General features: G+C 44.8%; 1 protein-coding gene across 1 annotated transcript; it reads right to left on the bottom strand.

The window, feature by feature from the left end:
• Positions 1-1,391: 1,391 nt before the first annotated feature.
• PTGER3 (prostaglandin E receptor 3) lies at positions 1,392-17,494 on the bottom strand. The gene is made up of 2 exons (XM_077825119.1): positions 16,646-17,494; positions 1,392-1,679 (listed from the first exon to the last, which is right to left on the bottom strand). The coding sequence occupies exons 1-2, from the start codon at positions 17,492-17,494 to the stop codon at positions 1,392-1,394; spliced, it is 1,137 nt and encodes a 378-aa protein (XP_077681245.1).
• Between the last annotated feature and the right edge of the window lie 495 nt (positions 17,495-17,989).

The following is a 17,989-nucleotide window of genomic DNA, read 5'->3' as shown; positions in this document are numbered from 1 at the left end:
TCTCAGCAAGCTTGCATTTAGGTGTAACAGACCAGAATTTGGCATGTATATTCTTGCAAACAATTTCATAGAGATCTAATCCAGCAAGGAGGCCATTAAATGGGACAGGTTAGAGGTTATGGGCCCATGAAAAACTGGAGGAAAAAAGGGGAGTTAGTAAAAGATGGTCAAATGATTCAGCAGAAACGTGAGTCCTTATAATCCACCCTGAAAATTATTCCAGGAAAGATCTGACTAATGAGATCCTCCAGCTGAAATCTGACAATGGGGCTTGATTTAAAAAAAGAAAAAAAAATTCCAAGGCTGTCATGTTTCTGAAAGCTGTATTTTAGGAAAAATCTACTGTTTCTTGGCTGACATTTCATATTGTGAGTGACCCACCCTTTGGGAGCTTAAGTAAATAAGTGGTGCTGTGTATGTGGTGCGCCCATCACCAGAGGGTAGCTGAAAGGTCTTTCTGTTCCCAGAATCATGACCTTCACAAATAATGCTGCTCTTTGAAGGCGTTGGGTGAGTTTTTTGCTATGTGAAAGGAGCATCTACTGTGAATAGTTAAGGTAGACTACATCACCATAGTGATGAGTGCTTTGCTGGGTGTTTCACAGGTATTACTTGTAAAAAAAAAAGTGCTAAGTTTATCTTCTTTTTGTTTTCTTTTTTAAAGCAGATTGTTCATTTCTGCTGTTCCCCAAAGCCCCCTCTCCTTTGCAGCAGGTGAGTTTATTCTTGCAGTCACTAAAAATCAGTAATTACCATGGTAAGCCCATGTAGCACATAAGACTCCTGCTGCCTTTCAGCACTTGAAAGAGAACACCATTATTCTACACAAAGGCATTGGCAATTCTTCTAACAAATCACTGAAATCTAAAGACAGGGAAGGACTCCTATTATTTTTCCCCTCAAGTCTCTTGCATTTTCCCCAGAAAAGGAGGTAGGAATAATATCTGGATCTAGCCAATAATCTTAAGAGTCAAAATTAAGTACAGGAATGAGTCTTTTTAATAACTTAAGCTGTTGAATCTGTGCCTCAAATGTTACCTGACATAAAAATTATTGATTCTTCTCCTTCAAAGAAAGAAAAATCCCCAGAAAACATGATGTATACAGCAGAAAAAAAGTCATATTCTTTAGCTTGAATGGTTTTAGCTGTGGATCAAAAAGAGACCAGAATTTTAGGTAACTGTTAATAATAGACCATATTCCTTTGTTTATATTTATGTATTGCTGGCACACCGGATACGTAATTATCTGGCAGTCTAAGTCCATTCAAAAGTACTACTATGCTGCAGTTAGTTATGTGGAGACCGGCATGCCACAGATGCCCAAATTCACAGTAAGGCTTAAGACTACTTGTCAAAAGTAGTTTGCATGCAAGGTGTATCAATATTCTTTCATGCTGCTGTTTGTCTGATTTCATCTGTTAATGTGATAGGTCGCCCTTTCCATCCATTATTAGAACAACTGGAGATAGCATTTGCTACCTGACAAAACTTTCGGAGGAGAATTTTTCTTAATAGCAGATAAACCCAGGGGTCCAAGATCTGGTTTAGTGAGGCCAAGCGGATAGCTGTCAAGAAGAAATTACATTCTTTCTGCAGTTCTATGCTTTGAACTGTGTTGTCAGATGGCTTGCAGTGTTCAACCGATGTGTGACTGAAGATCATTTTCAACATCATAATCTAAGAAAAGGTGAGATAAATGTGTATCATTAAAAATAAACCACATCCATACTTCTTCAGGCAGGTATGAGAGAGGGGCCCATCAGATTAGAATCTTCCGACCCCCTCCTGCTACTTCCCTCAAATCAAACCATGATCATGGAAAATAAAGAATGGCCCCCATGAACTTCATTCAAAGAGGTCTTACATACAGTAGAGAGAGAGAGAGTGTGTGTGTGTATTTACATTGAGGTTGTGCTTCAGGTCACAGCAGTAATGGGGGGAGAGAAAGATCTTACCCTCCACCTTGTCCACTGGTTTGATCTAATATATCTGGCACTGATATCAGCCAGGAGCCTGTTATCTCCCATCTTTGGGACATGGCAGAAAGCTAGATGAAGTTGTACTGGTGAGAGATGGACTGATCTAGACTAGGAAATTGCAGAGCTTGGGAAATCAATTAAAAGAGCTCATTCTGCCACCTCCACCCTTACCCATGTTGCTAAATCTAGCTGGATAATTCATATTGAGAGAAGAAACTTCAATATAATACGAGTTAATAAGGTACAAAGAATGATAAGAGTGGCCATTTGACCCCTAAGTATTTTAGTTGGTGTGGTTGAGAAGAGGTAGGCAAATTGTAAAATCATGGGCATTTAAACATACTTTATGCACGCGTTTCCATGACCGACATATCCCATATGTTATAGTACCTACCACCCAAAATGGGGCCAGAGTGGCCATGCCTCTGGCTACTATAACATGTCTGGCAGCTGTCAAAAGAAATTTCATCAGTAGATTGGCTTTTCTTGATGTGTTACCGCTAACTACCCTAGGTAAAACAATAGCTATTAATTTGTAGAAAGCAGCCTAGGAGCTGAAGATCTTCAATCATACTATCTCCCAGAAAATCTGTACTCCAGGGCAGTCCTGACACTTGTATTTCAAACTGTCAGCTGCTAAACTAATACCACCATCACAGAGATGTGTCAGTGATCCCCTTAGACCTTGGGGATTTTAGATAAGACCTGTGCATTACTTGATATTGCTTATTGAGATGGTTGGCACAGATAGACATTTGAACTCAGCAAATCAATTTTCCCTGTTGGTTTATCAAATGCCACAAGGCTTGTGGCTTTTAAAGACTTATCAATTGAAGACTGTAATATAATAATTCAATCAATCAAAATAATGCTTAGCACTTCAAGAGCCCTTTGCATCTCAGAATCTCAGAGTGCTTTATAGACATTAATGAAATAAATCTCGTAACACAGAAGCATCATTAGCCCCATGTTACTGAGAGGGAAATGAAGGCGAATAAGAGTTTAGTTCATTTGCCCAAGGTTATACAGGAAAGAGGTAGAGCTAGAAATAGACTCCAGCTTCCCAGTCCTTTGCTTAATCCACAAGATCACAGTTTCTCTCTGTCTATTGTTTTTCCAGGATATATCCATTAATTACCTGAAAAAAGATGGTGAGAGGCTCTCTGTATTGTGATATGTTCATCCCTCAGCCCACGCCACTTTCTGCAGCCCCCAGGCCTGGAATAGCGAACCGTGGCCAGTGGGAGCTGTGATTGGCTGAACCTGCAGACATTGCAGGTGAATAAACTGTCCCAGCCTGCCAGCAGATTTTCCTGATGGGCCACATGCCAAAGGTTGCCGATTCCTGCTTTATATAATTCTGAGAACTAGGAGGCACAGTTTGAAGGTTGTCAAATATGTATTTATTTTTCCATGGTTTAGTTGGTATCTACTTTCTGATTTTTTTTCCATTGACATTAGCTGCTTTTACATTTAGTACCATTTCAGAGACACTTATTATAGCTTCATTATAGCTAAGGTCCAGCATATTACAAACTGTTTTCTAGGGGCTATAAATACAAGACAAAAATTCTTTCTGAGTATAAATTTGGCATATAAGTTTCTGCAAGGGCGTTTGGATTGCAATTGCATAATGGAGCAATGCCTATGCCCCACTACTTGTTTGTAATTAAAAACTAAGATACTCAGCACTTTAAAGCAGACACATAATGAAAGACTATCTTTTCCCTGAAGAAAGTGCATTCTAAATAGGTCACACTGGCGGAGGGAGAAGGGGAGACAGAGACACAGAGATGATGCAAGCTCCTTGGGTCAGGGATTGTCTTTTTGTTATGTAGTTTCACAGCACCTAGCTCAGAGGGGGCCTAGTCCATAATTATGTCCCCTAGGTACTTCTGCACATCAGATAATAAGTGTAGCAACTTGCCAAAATCACACAGAAGGTAGGGGTGAAGCCAGGAATCGAATACAGGTTTCCTGACTCCCAGGCTGTTTCCCAGCATGGGAAATATTGAAATACGTATTTGAGTTCTAAATTGAAATCTGCACTTTATGCATGGCTATCCCTGTGCAAAAGACAGAATCAGCTTTTTGCATGGCACCATCTGTCCCAGTCCTGGAATTTACAGAGGATCAACTGTGTATCTCAGGAACAAAGTGGAGGCAGGAGGAGAGACCAGAGAGGGGGCACAATTCACCCCCTGAGAAGCCCTGCGGGGAAACTTCCAAAACTTAATGAAGCTTGAGACTTCATACTGGCCCTTGACAGCCAAAGTGGCATGGGGGGGGGGCCATCCCCAGGCCAACCACCTGGGGGTCCTTTCAAGTATAGCTATTGCCCAAGAGCAAAGCAAACAGGGTACTGTCTTGGGGTCCGATAGGCTGAGAGAGTTTGCAATGATAATTAGCATAATATAATTAACAGGCTTAATTCTGCCTCAGTTACACAGGTGCAGTTCCTGTGGGGTTTGATGGGAGTAGCATCTATGTACCTGGGTGCAGAAATGAGCCCAAAGGATTTACTGGTAGGTTATGATCCTTGTTTTAAGGTGATAAGGTGAGAGGTAGCTATGTATGTTAGTCATAGGATACTGCTGGACATTACAGGGCAAATCCAACCCCCCTTCTTCATGTTGTAGAGGGACACATGGAAGCAGACCTGATTCCCCTGCAAAAGGGTTGGTGGCAATGGACACTCGGGGCTGGTGGGGGGAAGTGTGTGTGGGAGCATGGATGGAGCAACTCCCTCGTTCCTCATAGAGCTCTTCTTCCATCTCTATGAAGGCTGCCTGAACATCAGGAGGCAGGACAGAGGAGTGGGAAGGGCTGGAGGATATGCTGCTACAAGGTCATGGATACAAGGATGCATGCTACAGGGATATGCTGCAAGGAAGTCATGTAAGGGTTGGCAGAGGCTACTCCGTGGAGACAGGACTCCCCTCCCAGCTACTCCTGCCTAAAGACTGGTCCCTCTATGCACAGATGCCATCCTCTTCTCCCCATACCCCAGTATGGCTCCTAAGAGCAAGGGCATGGTTTTTCCTAAAAAATCCTTGCAAATAATTAAAATTACAATTCTGGAGGCTGGCTGGCTGGCTAAAACTAGTTAAGCGGAGCCTCCAGAAGTCAGGAAAGCTCGCCAGTAGTTTTGTCTTCAATGATCACCAATCACATAGGTCTCCAGAAGCTGAGTTCTCAAGCTGAAACATTAGACTTAGCACAAGTTTGAATTTGTCTGTTTTTAAATAGAATGAATGCTCTTTTAAATTGCTTTATTTTATAAAGTTGCTGGGAGTCTTTGAGCTTTCATATATATAACATGTTGTGAGTAGATATTTAAAATTAGACTGGACAGATCGTTAGTAAATGTATAATACAGACTACGTAATCTTGTGCTACCAGGAAGATGTACTTGATGACATAATAGCTTTTTATTATCTCTAGTGTCCATGATTCTATGTGAATTGCCCCATTGCTTTATGTAGTTTATAGTTTAATAAAACAGGGTGATTAATTTACATTACGATACAAATTGTGGGCCAGACCCTCTGTTGATATAAATCTCTGTGGCTCCAGTGACTTCAGTGATTTACACCAGTTGAGGATTTAGCCCTGTAACTTTTACAGACTTCAGTTAAAATTATTTTAATAGGCCAACGTAGAATTCATGGAATTATAACCTTATATGTTGTTTAAAGTGAAATTTCCAGCAAAGCAATTTAACATTCCATGAAACAGTGGAGCATTATGTAATATAAACAAAACAGATAGCAACTGGCACATGAAAGCAGATTCTTTATAAATACTGTATTTTATCTGCCAATTTATATTGCAATTTCATGACTTCTGAGATCACAGAACAAGATTAAAATGATTATAAGGGCTATCATGTTTCAGAGTTCCTCAAATACTGATCCTAAAGAAAATAACCTGAATGCTGGGAATGTTAATTAATTACCTTTTGGTTTCCATTTGCTGTAATGTACACACAGAGACATATTTACATCTCATAATTATTATTTGTATTATGGCAATGCCTAATGACCCAATCAGAACGAGGCCCCATTGTGCTAGACTCTGAAGATGCTCCATCTAAACTGTAGACAACTAATGATAAGTGGCTTTAAATGAAGAGTTGGAGAAAGTATATGGGCGGGAGGAAGAGGGTCACAGTGGTAAGGTCATGTGGTCACACAGTATAACCCATGTGCCTAATAGGGAGATATCTCTTTAGGACAGGGGAGGGCAAACCATGCCCCTGCGGCCCCTTAGGAAGGGGGAGGGCAGAGGGCTCCATGTACTGCCCTCGCCTGCAGGCACCGCCCCCCTGCAGCTCCTATTGGCCGGGAATGGGGAACCATGGCCAATGGGAGCTTTGGGGGTGGTACCCTCAGGCAAGGGCAGCGTGAGGCGGAGGTGCTGGCCCTACCCCACCTCACCCCCAGGAGCCACTGCCAGACATGCTGGCCACTTCCGGGAGTGGCATGGGGCCAGGGCAGGCAGAGAGCCTGCCTTAGGCCTGCTGCACGCCGCTGCCACTTGAGGTAAGCGGCGCCAGGCTGCAGCCAGCACCCCACACCCAACCCTGAGTCCCCTAACCCCCTGCCTTGAGCCCCCTTGTTAGGATATAGATATTCAGGCCTGTCTGTAAAGGCCTATACTCTAAGAATTTAGGTGTATTCTTATCACTTGGCTAGTTATAGAGGTATAAAAGAAAGAATCAAAATCACTGTCAGCTGGTGTAAGGTCCTTCTCTTACTGTGACAGTCTGAGGCCCTGTTCTTAGGCTAAGGCCTTTGCTTAAGCAACAGAGGCAGCCATAAGCTGGGAAGCAACCGGTCACCTCCTCACATTCCAAACTAGTCACATTGAAATAAGGTGCTATTGGGCTGTTAGGAATACAGTCCTGTCCTGATAGTGCCTATCTCCTCCAGAGAAAGGGAAGTGCCTAGAAGATGTAAAAGGAAACTTAGTTTGATAGCATCCTGTCAGGCAAGAACTCACTTATCAATAGCTGGGATGTGAAATCCTCATTTCTTTGTTGTTCTATCACTGTAGTCCCCATTTCCCTATTGTTTGTCTGTATAATCTCTGTCTGGTTCTGTGATTGTTCCTGTCTGCTGTATAATTAATTTTGCTGGGTGTAAACTAATTAAGGTGGTGGGATATAATTGGTTAAATAATCATGTTACAATATGTTAGGATTGGTTAGTTAAATTTCAGGAAAATGATTGGTTAAGGTATAGCTAAGCAGAACTCAAGTTTTACTATATAGTCTGCAGTCAATCAGGAAGTGGGTGGGAAATGGGAACAGGGAATGAGGGTGGGGAAATTGGAATCATGTTTACCTAAAGGTGGAAATGGGAACAGGGACACGTAAGGCTCAGTGGTGTCAGAGCTGGGAAGGGGGACACTAAGGAAGGAAACTGGAATCATGCTTGCTTGAAGTTCACCCCAATAAACATCGAATTGTTTGCACCTTTGGACTTAGAGTATTGTTGCTCTCTGTTCATGCGAGAAGGACCAGGAAAGTAAGTGGGTGAAGGAATAAGCCCCTAACACCCCTCCCACACTCCACACCCCAACCGCTTGCCCTGAGCCCCTTCCTGCACACCACACCCCCCCACACACCCAAGCTCTCTTCCGCACCCCAGCTCCCTGCCCCAGCCCTACATTCATGGCCCTGCATACAATTTCCCTACCCAGATGTGGCCCTGAGCCAAAAAGTTTGCCCACCCCTGCTTTAGGAAATCTATTGGGTGGGGTAGGAATGAGTTGTGTGTGGTTCACTGTTGCTAGGCAGATGCACAATTAGCAGTCCACACTCAGAGGTTTCTGGAATTGGGTTTGGTAGTTTTGGGTATGCCCTGTTACTGGGCAGGTAGTCAGGGCAGCGGCTTTGCAAAAGGCTATCTGTGGGTTGGGAGAAGCTGAGCCACAGGAGCAGAAAGCAGGCTGTTTTCCCCTAACTCTGAAGCATTTTGCAGCAGGTGATAATGTTAAGCTTCCAATAGGGAAGCCCTGGCTGCGTTAATTATAGAAAGGGAAACCTTTTTTCATTTTAATTGTATACTTGGAATGTTGTTTGATTTTAACCAAATTATTTTAAATTGTCTCAATTAGAATGATTCACCAACTTTTATCTTATTTAAATGTGATGATGGGGAAAGAGTCACTCATTTTGTTATTTTCAGTTTTTTAAAACCTTTTTTTAAAAATCTAGATACTTAACTGAGGGGTTGGTTAATTGGTTAGCTAACTAGCTGAGTGATTGCAGCAGAGGAAGATGATTCTAGCTGGAGATTTCTATAAGCAAGTGAAGGGAAGATGTTGTTGCAATGCTTTTGACTCAGCAGATTGTATAGATTTTGGTGAGCAAAGACTGTAACTGAGATTCAGGTGAACTCAATCTTAGCTTTTGGGAACTCCAAGTTACATCTCACTGTTTTTCTGTGGGAACTGACCTGTTTATATTTAATTTGTTTTCTTTGTTTCAGTTTATGTATAACTGAAGATAATGTCTGTGGATTATAAGGTGGCCATGTTATGTTGTAGAAATTGTAATGTTTCTTTATCTTTATAAAGTTGGTACTTAAGAATTACATTTCATTCCTTTTTGTTCTCTTTGGATTTGAATATGGGAAGGCTGACCCTGTGCAGTCCTTAGTGAAAATCCTTAGTGACTGAATTCTGGGTGTCCTTTTTTAGGCAGTGGAGAAGGACAATGAAGTAAACTTCTAGCCCACCCAAAGGCTACAATAGCCTGTTTCATGGACAACTTACTGATTGCAGCTTCCATTAATTTAGTTTTATTTTTTTAAAGACTTCTGCCCATGATTATTTCCAGTTTTAAATTATATAAAATAGACTTAAGCCTCTACAGCTGTCTAATTTTAAGCGATAACAATACAACCTCACTTCCCCTATATCCTCCTTTTTTAACCAAGCCTTCCTCGGGGTCTGGGCACTGTCATCTACCTGACAATTCCTCTACGATTCCCATCATAAAGGACTGATGTCCAGGGCTTTTGAGGACCTTGCTGCTCCTTGCCTGTCCCTCACCATAGTAACCTCTGACTAACCCCATTTAGGGTTTCCAGGCATCCGGTTTTCTACCAGAACACTCAGTCGAAAAGGGACCCTGGCAGCTCTGGTCAGCCCAGCTGATTGGGCTGCTAAAAGTCCGGTTGGCCGCAGCGGCCAGCTCTGCATGGCTCCCGGAAGTGGCCAGCATGTCTGTCTGGTTCCTAAGTGCAGGGATGGCCAGGAGCACTCCACTCCCTAACCATGCCTGCAGTGCAGGTGCTGCCCCGAGTGCCGGCTTCGCAGCTCCCATTAGCCGGGAACTGCGGCCAATGGGAGTTGTGAGGGCGGCACCTGTGGACAGGGGTAGCATGCAGAGCCCCCTGGCCACACCTGTGCCTACGAGCCAGAGGGACATGTCGCCGCTTCCCAGGAGCTGCCTGAGGTAAGCACCGCCTGGAGCCCATACCCTTCTCCCCCTCCCACACCCAAACTTCCTCCCAGAGCCTGCATCCCCTCCCACACTCCAACCCCTTGCCCTAGCCGTGAGCCCCCTCCCGCACTCTGAACCCTTCAGCCCCAACCCGGAGCCCCCACCTGTATCCCAAACCCCTCAGCCCTAGTCTCACCCCAGAGCTCGCATCCCCAGCCGAAGCCCTCACCCGCCCCAGCCCAGAGCCCCCTCTTGCACCCTGAACCACTCATTTCTGACCCCATCCTGGAGCCCGCACCCAGTCCATACCCCCTCCCAGAGCCCAACACCCTGCCCCAGCCTGAAGCCCCCTCCCACACTCCAAACCCCTCATCCCTGGCCCTACCCCAGAGCCTGCACCCCCAACCAGAGCCCTCACCCCCTCTTGCAGCTCAACCCCCTGCCCCAGCCCAGTGAAAATGAGCGAGTGAGTGAGGGTGGGGAGAGCAAGTGACAGAGGGAGGAGGATGGAGTGAGCAGGGGGCGGGGCCTCGGAGAAGGGGCAGGGCCTCAGGGCACAGGTGTTCAGTTTTCTGCAATCAGAAAGTTGGCAACCCTAACCTTGTTTCCAAGAGAGAGGCCTAAAACAGAGCATTGGCCATGTAAGGTTTTCATTTTATAAATATAATGAGTTAATAATAAGAGTTTTCAAAACTCATTAATAACAGCGGTTTACTCAAAAAAACCCAAAACCAAAAACAACAAAAAAAACCCATTAAGCCACAGAATACAAATTTCATTTTACCAAAGTCTCTACAGCATAAACAAATGATTCTGGGAGAAACTGACTTTTTAAGCTGGAAAATACTCACAAAATGTTCAGAATAGTTGTTTTAATGCAATTGTAGGTAAAAATGAGTAATGTAACTGGGGTTTCAATGAAAGCCTCTCCTTTTGGCCTATGTTTATGCAGGATATCAGACTAGATGATCACAACAATCCCTTCTGGCCTGAAAAAAAATCTCTATTTTTTGAGTTAGCCTTAAAGGGTTAATTGCTTTGTATTCCAAAGTATTGTATGCACTCATTATAAGTGTAATCATGACAAATATATTCCAGCAGATAATTTTTTTTAAAAATTAAGAATTGTTCTTTAATGATTACTCATAATGTTAAAACTATTTATGCACCAAATTTAAGTCTATCTATGCTAGGAAAAGAGGGACAAGGCAATTAAAAGGCAATTCTCCCTTTACTGCACATAGAAGAAATTCCATGGGCGTTAAACACAAACATCAAGGGAAAAAATATACTTTAGATTTCCTATCTATGGGCTATGTTGGGCCTGATCTCCTTTATGATGGTTTTACTCTGATACGCTACTGACTACCTCCAGTTACTCACAATTCATTCTGAGAGAAGTGAGATCAGAATCAGGCCCATTGTTCCTAGTGTGTGCCAATCTTTTTAATTATTTATTACAAAAAACCCACAAATTGTTCTGTAATGCCTGCACTGAACTTTGGGACTATGAATCCAAGAGGGATAAATGTTGGCATAGAGGCTACACACTGGAGAGAAGATTTATGGAACTGGGCTCCTGGAAAATTCATGAAAAGTTTTGAAGTGAGAAACAAATACAACTCATTAATTCACTCTGGGTATCAGCAGAGTCCCAAGCAGACAGGCAGAAGAAATAAGATAAAACAAATTCAAAGGTCTGCTAGCCAGTATGTTTTTAATTGGCCCTGCCTTTGATTTGTAAAGGTCAGGTTGGTTGCCAGTTCAGCATTCACTGCTGACCTTTTATAGCAAAATGTTAGAGGATCTCTTTGCCTTCTCTCTACAGCTCCCTGAATATTTTCTCATAATATCAATGATTTTTAAAAGCCTCAGGTGGTCTGTCCAACTTCTGCTGTGACTGTCCCATTTTTCTCCTCTCTGCATGTAGGTGCGTCTTTTGCTCTTGACATAGATGCATTAAGTAAAGTGGAGGGCACCCTTACAGTATAAGTCAAGTAGTTTTGTCCTTCTGCTTTTAATCTGCAAAAATGTTATTTAAAATAAATCAGCAGGAAGCGTAGAGGAGGGGATATTTTTTGTTGTGTGTGTGTGTGTAAGAAAGAGAAAAGGCCATTTTGCTTAAAAACATAAGGCTTGGTGAAACAGACTTGCGAGATCCTTCTACCTTTTAAAGAGAGGATCATGTGTTCCTCTGCATTTGGAAAACACCTAGCATGTTTTAGGCACTAGCTACATAATAAGAGTAAAAGCAAAATATGACAAACAAAATGGAAGTAGTTTGAAATTGCTTTAGGTCTGTATTCAATGTACGGTACTAGTGAACAAGGAAGAAGTCATTAAGTGTTGTCTTTGGCTCACTTAGTTTCACAGTCTTTAAAGACAGACATCTCCCATGTTTCAAAAAATGGAGCTGTTCTTGTCTCTTATAGCTTTAATATTACACTAGAAAAGGTAATAAAGCGGCAAGAAAAATAAGCCATCAAGATACACACAATAGGGCTTTCATAGTATTGATAGTGGAAGGAGACATCTGGTATCTGGGTGAGCAGTAGAGATTCTGGCTGTATAAACACTCATTAGGGGCTAGATACCAGAAACACTTATGCACATGACTAAATTTTCAGTTTATAGCCCTATATTAACTGGCCAGGTTAAGAATCAACTAGTTTATTGACCCTCAAATAATTAAGGCTAAGGAGAAATATTATTTTCCATACTGGGAGTGAAATCTTGGCCTATTGAAGTCAGCTGCAAAATTCCCCATAACTTCAAAAGGCCAGGAATTCAAGCTTGTTAATGGGGGTGTTGGGGCAGAGTTAAGTCTCCACAGAGTTGTGTAGCCTGCTGTATATTCTAGTCCATTTCATGGCAGCAAAAAATGACAGCCATCTTGAATGTCCTTAAGGGAGAAGTCTCTGTGGCTGTTTCTAAAGCATTTAAATCTTAAATTTTAACTGGAAAAAGCCTATTCAAATAGGCTTTGAGAACAGCTGCATGAACTCCTGCCATTGAAGGAACAATAGTGAGTATGGATGGCCCTATGGGAAAATGCATGAAGCCAAAGTCAGGAGGATCCTGCATAGCTCTCCTGCCTTCAGGCCCCATACACCTTGTGCAGTGGAACCACATCCGCAATCCACATTCTACAAGGCTGAATAGGCTTCTGAATGGAAATATTCAACAAGGACGCAGTGACAGCGGGTGATAGTGCACCTTTTTGGTCAATTCTAGCAACTGTCATTCAGCACTAATTCACTATCATGTACTAATGTGCTGCATTAAATCCTGTGAATGTAAAGATGCCTTACTACTTTGAGGGTTCACTATAGCATTTGTTCTTACATTGCTGCTGAGATGTGAAGTAAGATGGTTGGTTTGGGTATGAATTAGAAAAGGTGCAGATTTGTAGAGAGCAGGATAATCAGGATGCTCTGCAAATATTGGGTTTAATCTTTAAATATAACATTTACTGTTCTGTGAAGTGACTTGAGATCCTATTTTATTATTCATATTAGGACAAAGCCTGCTTTCCTCATTGAGGCCGTGATTCAAGAAAGCACTCAACTTTAAGCACACGCTTTCCCATTGACTTCAATTTAGGATTTAGGTACATGCTTAATTTAAACATGTACTTCAGTACTTTCCTGAATAAGGATCCTTTCCTGAATCAGGACCTAAGAGTTTGAATCTAAAGCCCAATGACGTCAGTGTGGATTTTTCCATGAGCTTCAATGAGCTTTGGATAGGGCCATAAGTTCTACTTAGTTTCCCAGGCAAACTCTTGATGATGAAATTGTTTTTGAGCAAAGGCTTAGTAAGGATACTGTAGTGTGCTCATAAACTCACACTATGCCTCTGAGATATGATATTGCAAGAAAGCAATAGTTTAGTCTGCAGAAGAGAAGAGTGAGGGGGATTTGATAACAGCCTTCGACTACCTGAAGGGGGGGGTTCCAAAGAGGATGGAGCTGGGCTGTTCTCAGTGGTAGCAGATGACAGAAAAAGGAGTAATGGTCTCAAGTTGCAGTGGGGGAGGTCTAAGTTGGATATTAGGAAACACGATTTCACTAGGAGGGTGGTAAAGCACTGGAATGGGTTACCTAGGGAGGTGGTGGAATCTCTATCTTTGAAGGTTTTTAAGGCCTGGCTTGACAAAGCCTTGGCTTGGAGGCTATGTAGCTTTTAGAGAAGCTGATTCAATATAGTGGAAAAGACAGTTAATCACCAACCGCTGATATCAAAGACTGAACACATGATGAGGGGAGGGTCAATGTTAAAAAAAGTAATCATATCTAAATTGGGCATCCTGCATGCGTGTGTGGTCAAATCCATGCTACCCTGGTGCTCTTAAGAGTAAAACATTGTCCTGTCTCTCATATAGAAAGCAATTCCTAGGTTTGCAATATGGTTACTGATTTCACAAGCCATTAATGATCTCTGTACAGCTAACATGCAGAAGATGCAGGGGGAAGCGGGGTTGTTTTAAGATTTTCCTGGAATGTTATTAATTTACAAAAAATAAAGTCATTGGGCAGAACTAGCTCATTTCTAATGCTATCTTATTTACACTGAATATTCCAGTAGCACTACTAGCTATTCTTCCCAGGGTAGCTGCACTAGTCAATGGTAAGGGCCAAATCCTCAACGCTAGTACATGAGCCATGTACTAGCATGGGGAGATCTGCAGGGGTCTCTGTGGGGTAGGAATTCTCCCTACCAGGCCAAGGAACGGCAAAGGAGTCAGTGAGGCCCACAGGTGATGGAACTAGGGATGCTGCTGCACCGCCTGGCTCCAAGTGGTTTCCATTATATACAGGGTTTACAGTTTGGTTCAGTGGCTCTCAGCATCCTCACTATAAAAATTTGTTCCTGCACCCCTGCTGTAGGCAGCCCAAGGTGGTAGTAGGCCCCACAGCTAGTTACATCTCTTCCCTTCAGAGACGCGTGCATGCATACACATCGGAACATGTCTGGTGGGTCTAGGTGCTGGATGCTCTAGCACCATTCACAATTCTATCCTGTGGGGGCAAAGTCCCTGCCATTCTTCATAGTGTACAGTGCTACAGATATCATCCCCTCTCCTTACCCCTCGGACAAGTCTCATGCAGCAGAAACACACACATTCTACATTCAGGGCCCTCTGCTTCTCAAAAGGGGTTTGTCCCAGATCAACAAGGAAGGACTGAGCAAGAAAAGAACAGAATAAGAAGAAAGGGTAAAAGTTGTGTGATTAGCCTCTTTAAAAAAATGCTAAAATGTTGCAGTGGTTACTGTCATCACAACTTCTCTGAAAACAGCCAAAAATATGAAACAGCGAACAACCCTTGAATGAAATAACTAGTGTAACAAGTGAGAGGTAGCTAACAGGGCCCAGGTCAGATCATCTTTCTCAAAGCAGTGGAGTATGTGTGCCTACAAGGTTGGTGCAGAAAAAATACACTTTTGCCCCTTAACACGAGGCCCCCTCACAATAAGGCTTCCAGCAGTACACACTTCCTCCCAAGATCCTGAAGATGATTGATAGCCTCAGTACTTGGTGCCTGTTCCACCATCTCTAGGCTTCTCAGTGCTCCAGTGGGTAGATCCCTTGCTGTGGTTGGATGAGCAAAAACATCCCTGCCACACTTCATAGTGCAGAGAATACAGAACTGCTCAACCTGCTCTCTGCTATCCAGGCAGCAGAACCACACCAGTCTTGGTGTGTTTTGACTCTTTGCTAACACCAGTCTTTGGACGATGTTTTGAATTTTCAAATCCCCATTGATCTCCCTCTTCTTTCCTTTCACTCACTCACTACCTACCTGCCAAATATATTAGTGTCTCTAATCTCTTCCAAGACCCAAATTCTTCCTTCATGTTCCCGGTTTCTTTTCTTCCTTCTTTGCAAAGCCCTCATTTCCCTAAACATCCCCACCTCTCTTGTCCCAAACCTTCATTCTGCCACCCCCCCTGGAATGTTTCCCAAATGGCCACAGCCTATAACAGCCCCCATTCTACACAATCACAGAAATATGATAGCTCATCTAGTCCAGTCCCCTGCACTGAAGCAGGACTATGTAAACCAGGGGTTCTCAAACTGGGGGGCAGGACCTCTCAGAGGTCGCGAGATTATTACATGGGGGGTTGTGAGTTGTCAGCCTCCACTCCAAACCCTGCTTTGCCTCCTGCATTTATAATGGTGTTAAATATATTTAAAAGTTGCACTCAGAGGCTTGCTATGTGAAAGGGGTCACCAGTATAAAAGTTTGAGAACCACTGATGTAGACCATCCCTGACATGTATTTGTCTAAACTGTTCTTAAAAACCTCCCATGACCAAGACTCCACAACCATCCGGACTAATTTAGTTCAGTGTGTAACAATTCGAGAAAGTTTTTGCTAATATCTAAGCTAAATCTCCCTTGCTGCAATTTAAGCCTACAACTTCTTGTGCTGTACTCAGTGGGTAAGGAGAACAATTTATCACCCTGTGCCTTATAACAACCTTTTATGTACTTGAAGACGGTTTTCAAGTCCCCTTTGGTCTTCTCTTTTTTCCAGACTAAACAATCCCAGTTTTTTCTCTTTCCTTGTAGGTCATGTTTTCTAAACCTTTAATAATTTTTGCTGTTCTCCTCTAGACTTTCTCCAGTTTCTGCATATCTTTCCTGAATTGTGGTGCCCAGAACTGGATACAATACTCTAGTTGAGGCCTTATCAGCTTCTCATCAAGGTCTTTCTGAACCTCCATTTCCCCCTTAGCCTTCTCTTGGGGGTGGGGGAGGGTGTCTGTCCCATACATCACACTCACCCCTGCTCAGTTCCTCAAGAGGACCCTCATACAGGTCACCCAGCTCTACTAGCTCTCCACAGTGAGTCCCCTTGTATATGTCCACCTCCCATCCTCAGCTCCCCTTCCCAAGGGGTCCTCCCATACATACTGTGCCCTGCACCTGCTCCTATCCCCAGTACCTCTCACCAAGGGATCCCCTTATACCTGTATCCTCCTACTCAACAGGGTGCGCCTTCAACAGGGTGCGCCCCCCTCCACTTGCTTATCTCCCCTACAAAGCAGGCTGAAATTTGGGGGACACAATGACAATGTTTTAGGGAGTTGGATGTAACCTCCCCGCACCCCCACTGTACCGTAACCATCACCCCCCCATTCTCTGTGAAAGAATGCTGTGGGGTTAGCAATATCACACAGCAAATTAAAAGGTAACCTACCAACAGGGGTGACCAACAAGCAATGAGAACACACATGATCCCCAACAGCTGGACCAGTGTTTCCATGGTGATTCTCCCCCACTGCTTGCTGGACTGAGATGCTGAGGGTTTGGTCCTGCACCGAGCCACTAAAGCTTTGATCGTGGCCAAGTTACATGCCATGGTGACAATCAGAGAGCAAAGTCCCAGAAAGGCAAAGGCTGAAGCGAAGAAGGTGTTGCCCACAACGGGGTTGTCCCTGGCGTGGATGAAACACCAGGTGCCTGGCCACTGCAGGGTGTACTGCCCTAAGCCAGCTATGGGCAGGAGGGCAAAGACAAACACTGCCAGCCAGATGCTGAGCAAGACGGTCTTGGTCACCCTGGTTCGCATGTGGCTGGCGTACCAGTGAGGCGCTCTGATGGCCAGGGTCCTTTCTACAGCCATGGCACTGGCGATGAAGAGGGGGCAGAGGCCGAAGACGGTCATGCAGAACCCAAAGAAGGTGCACAGGTTGCCCGAGGGGTCCAACTCCTGCCAGTTCCTGTTGGCCTGATACACGGCGATGACCACGGGGCTGGTGAGGAGCTGGCCGGTGAGGTCGGTCAGCGCCAGGGAGCCGATGCACAGCAGGAAGGACTTCTTCCGCGTGTTCTCCGTCTTCTGGCAGGCGCGGTACACCAGCAGCATGGCCAGGGCATTGCCCACCGTGCCCGTCAGCATCATGCTCAAGGGGAACGCCACCGAGACCGAGCCGCACCCCTCCGCGGGGCGCGCCGTGCCGTTGCCGGCCCCCCGCACGGCGCCGCCCCACGGCCTGGGGGCGGTGTGGTTGTAGCGGCCCCACACACAGAGCTGAGGGGGCGTCATGCCGCCGGCTTGGCGCGGGAGCGGAGCCGCAGCAGCAGCCCAGCCACGGCCGCGCTGCCCCAGCCCATGGCGGGGAGCTCCGGCTCAGTGGGCAGAAGGGACCAGCCGCCGAGCTATAAGGCAGAGGAGGCGGGGCCCCGGGGCTTCATTCATCCAGTTCTGCTTGAGGGGGGGCGCGTCCCACCCCTGAGAGGCTGGCAATCGGGGCGGCTTGCGGCCAGCAAACCGGCGCGACGGGGGGCGGGGGACGGCCACTGGCCGCGTCCTGCGCGCGAGCCGCCGGGCGCCGCGCTGCCGGAGGAGACTGAGCGAGGCGCCCGGTTTCCAGCGGTGACAGCGGTAACCGAGCCCCGGGGCAGGGCAGGCGGGGCGGCCACGGCGGGCTCGGCGCCGCATCACGCCTGGGGCTGCAATCCGGCTCAATGCAACGCGGGGCGAAGTTGCCGCAGACCGTTCTGCTGCTGGTCACATTCTTCCTCCTACAGATTGTTCCTG

The sequence above is a fragment of the Eretmochelys imbricata genome, chromosome 8, assembly GCF_965152235.1.
Source record: "Eretmochelys imbricata isolate rEreImb1 chromosome 8, rEreImb1.hap1, whole genome shotgun sequence".
Lineage (NCBI taxonomy): Eukaryota > Metazoa > Chordata > Testudines > Cheloniidae > Eretmochelys > Eretmochelys imbricata.
This window is presented reverse-complemented; position numbering and strand designations above follow the sequence as displayed.

Coding starts and splice junctions, on each gene's coding strand:
- PTGER3 (XM_077825119.1), bottom strand. CDS start 17,494: ATGACGCCCCCTCAGCTCTGTGTGTGGGGCCGCTACAACCACACCGCC. Junction 1,680..16,645: donor CTTGTTGGTCACCCCTGTTG/GTAGGTTACCTT, acceptor ACCTTTTCTTAG/ATTATGATGTTGAAAATGAT.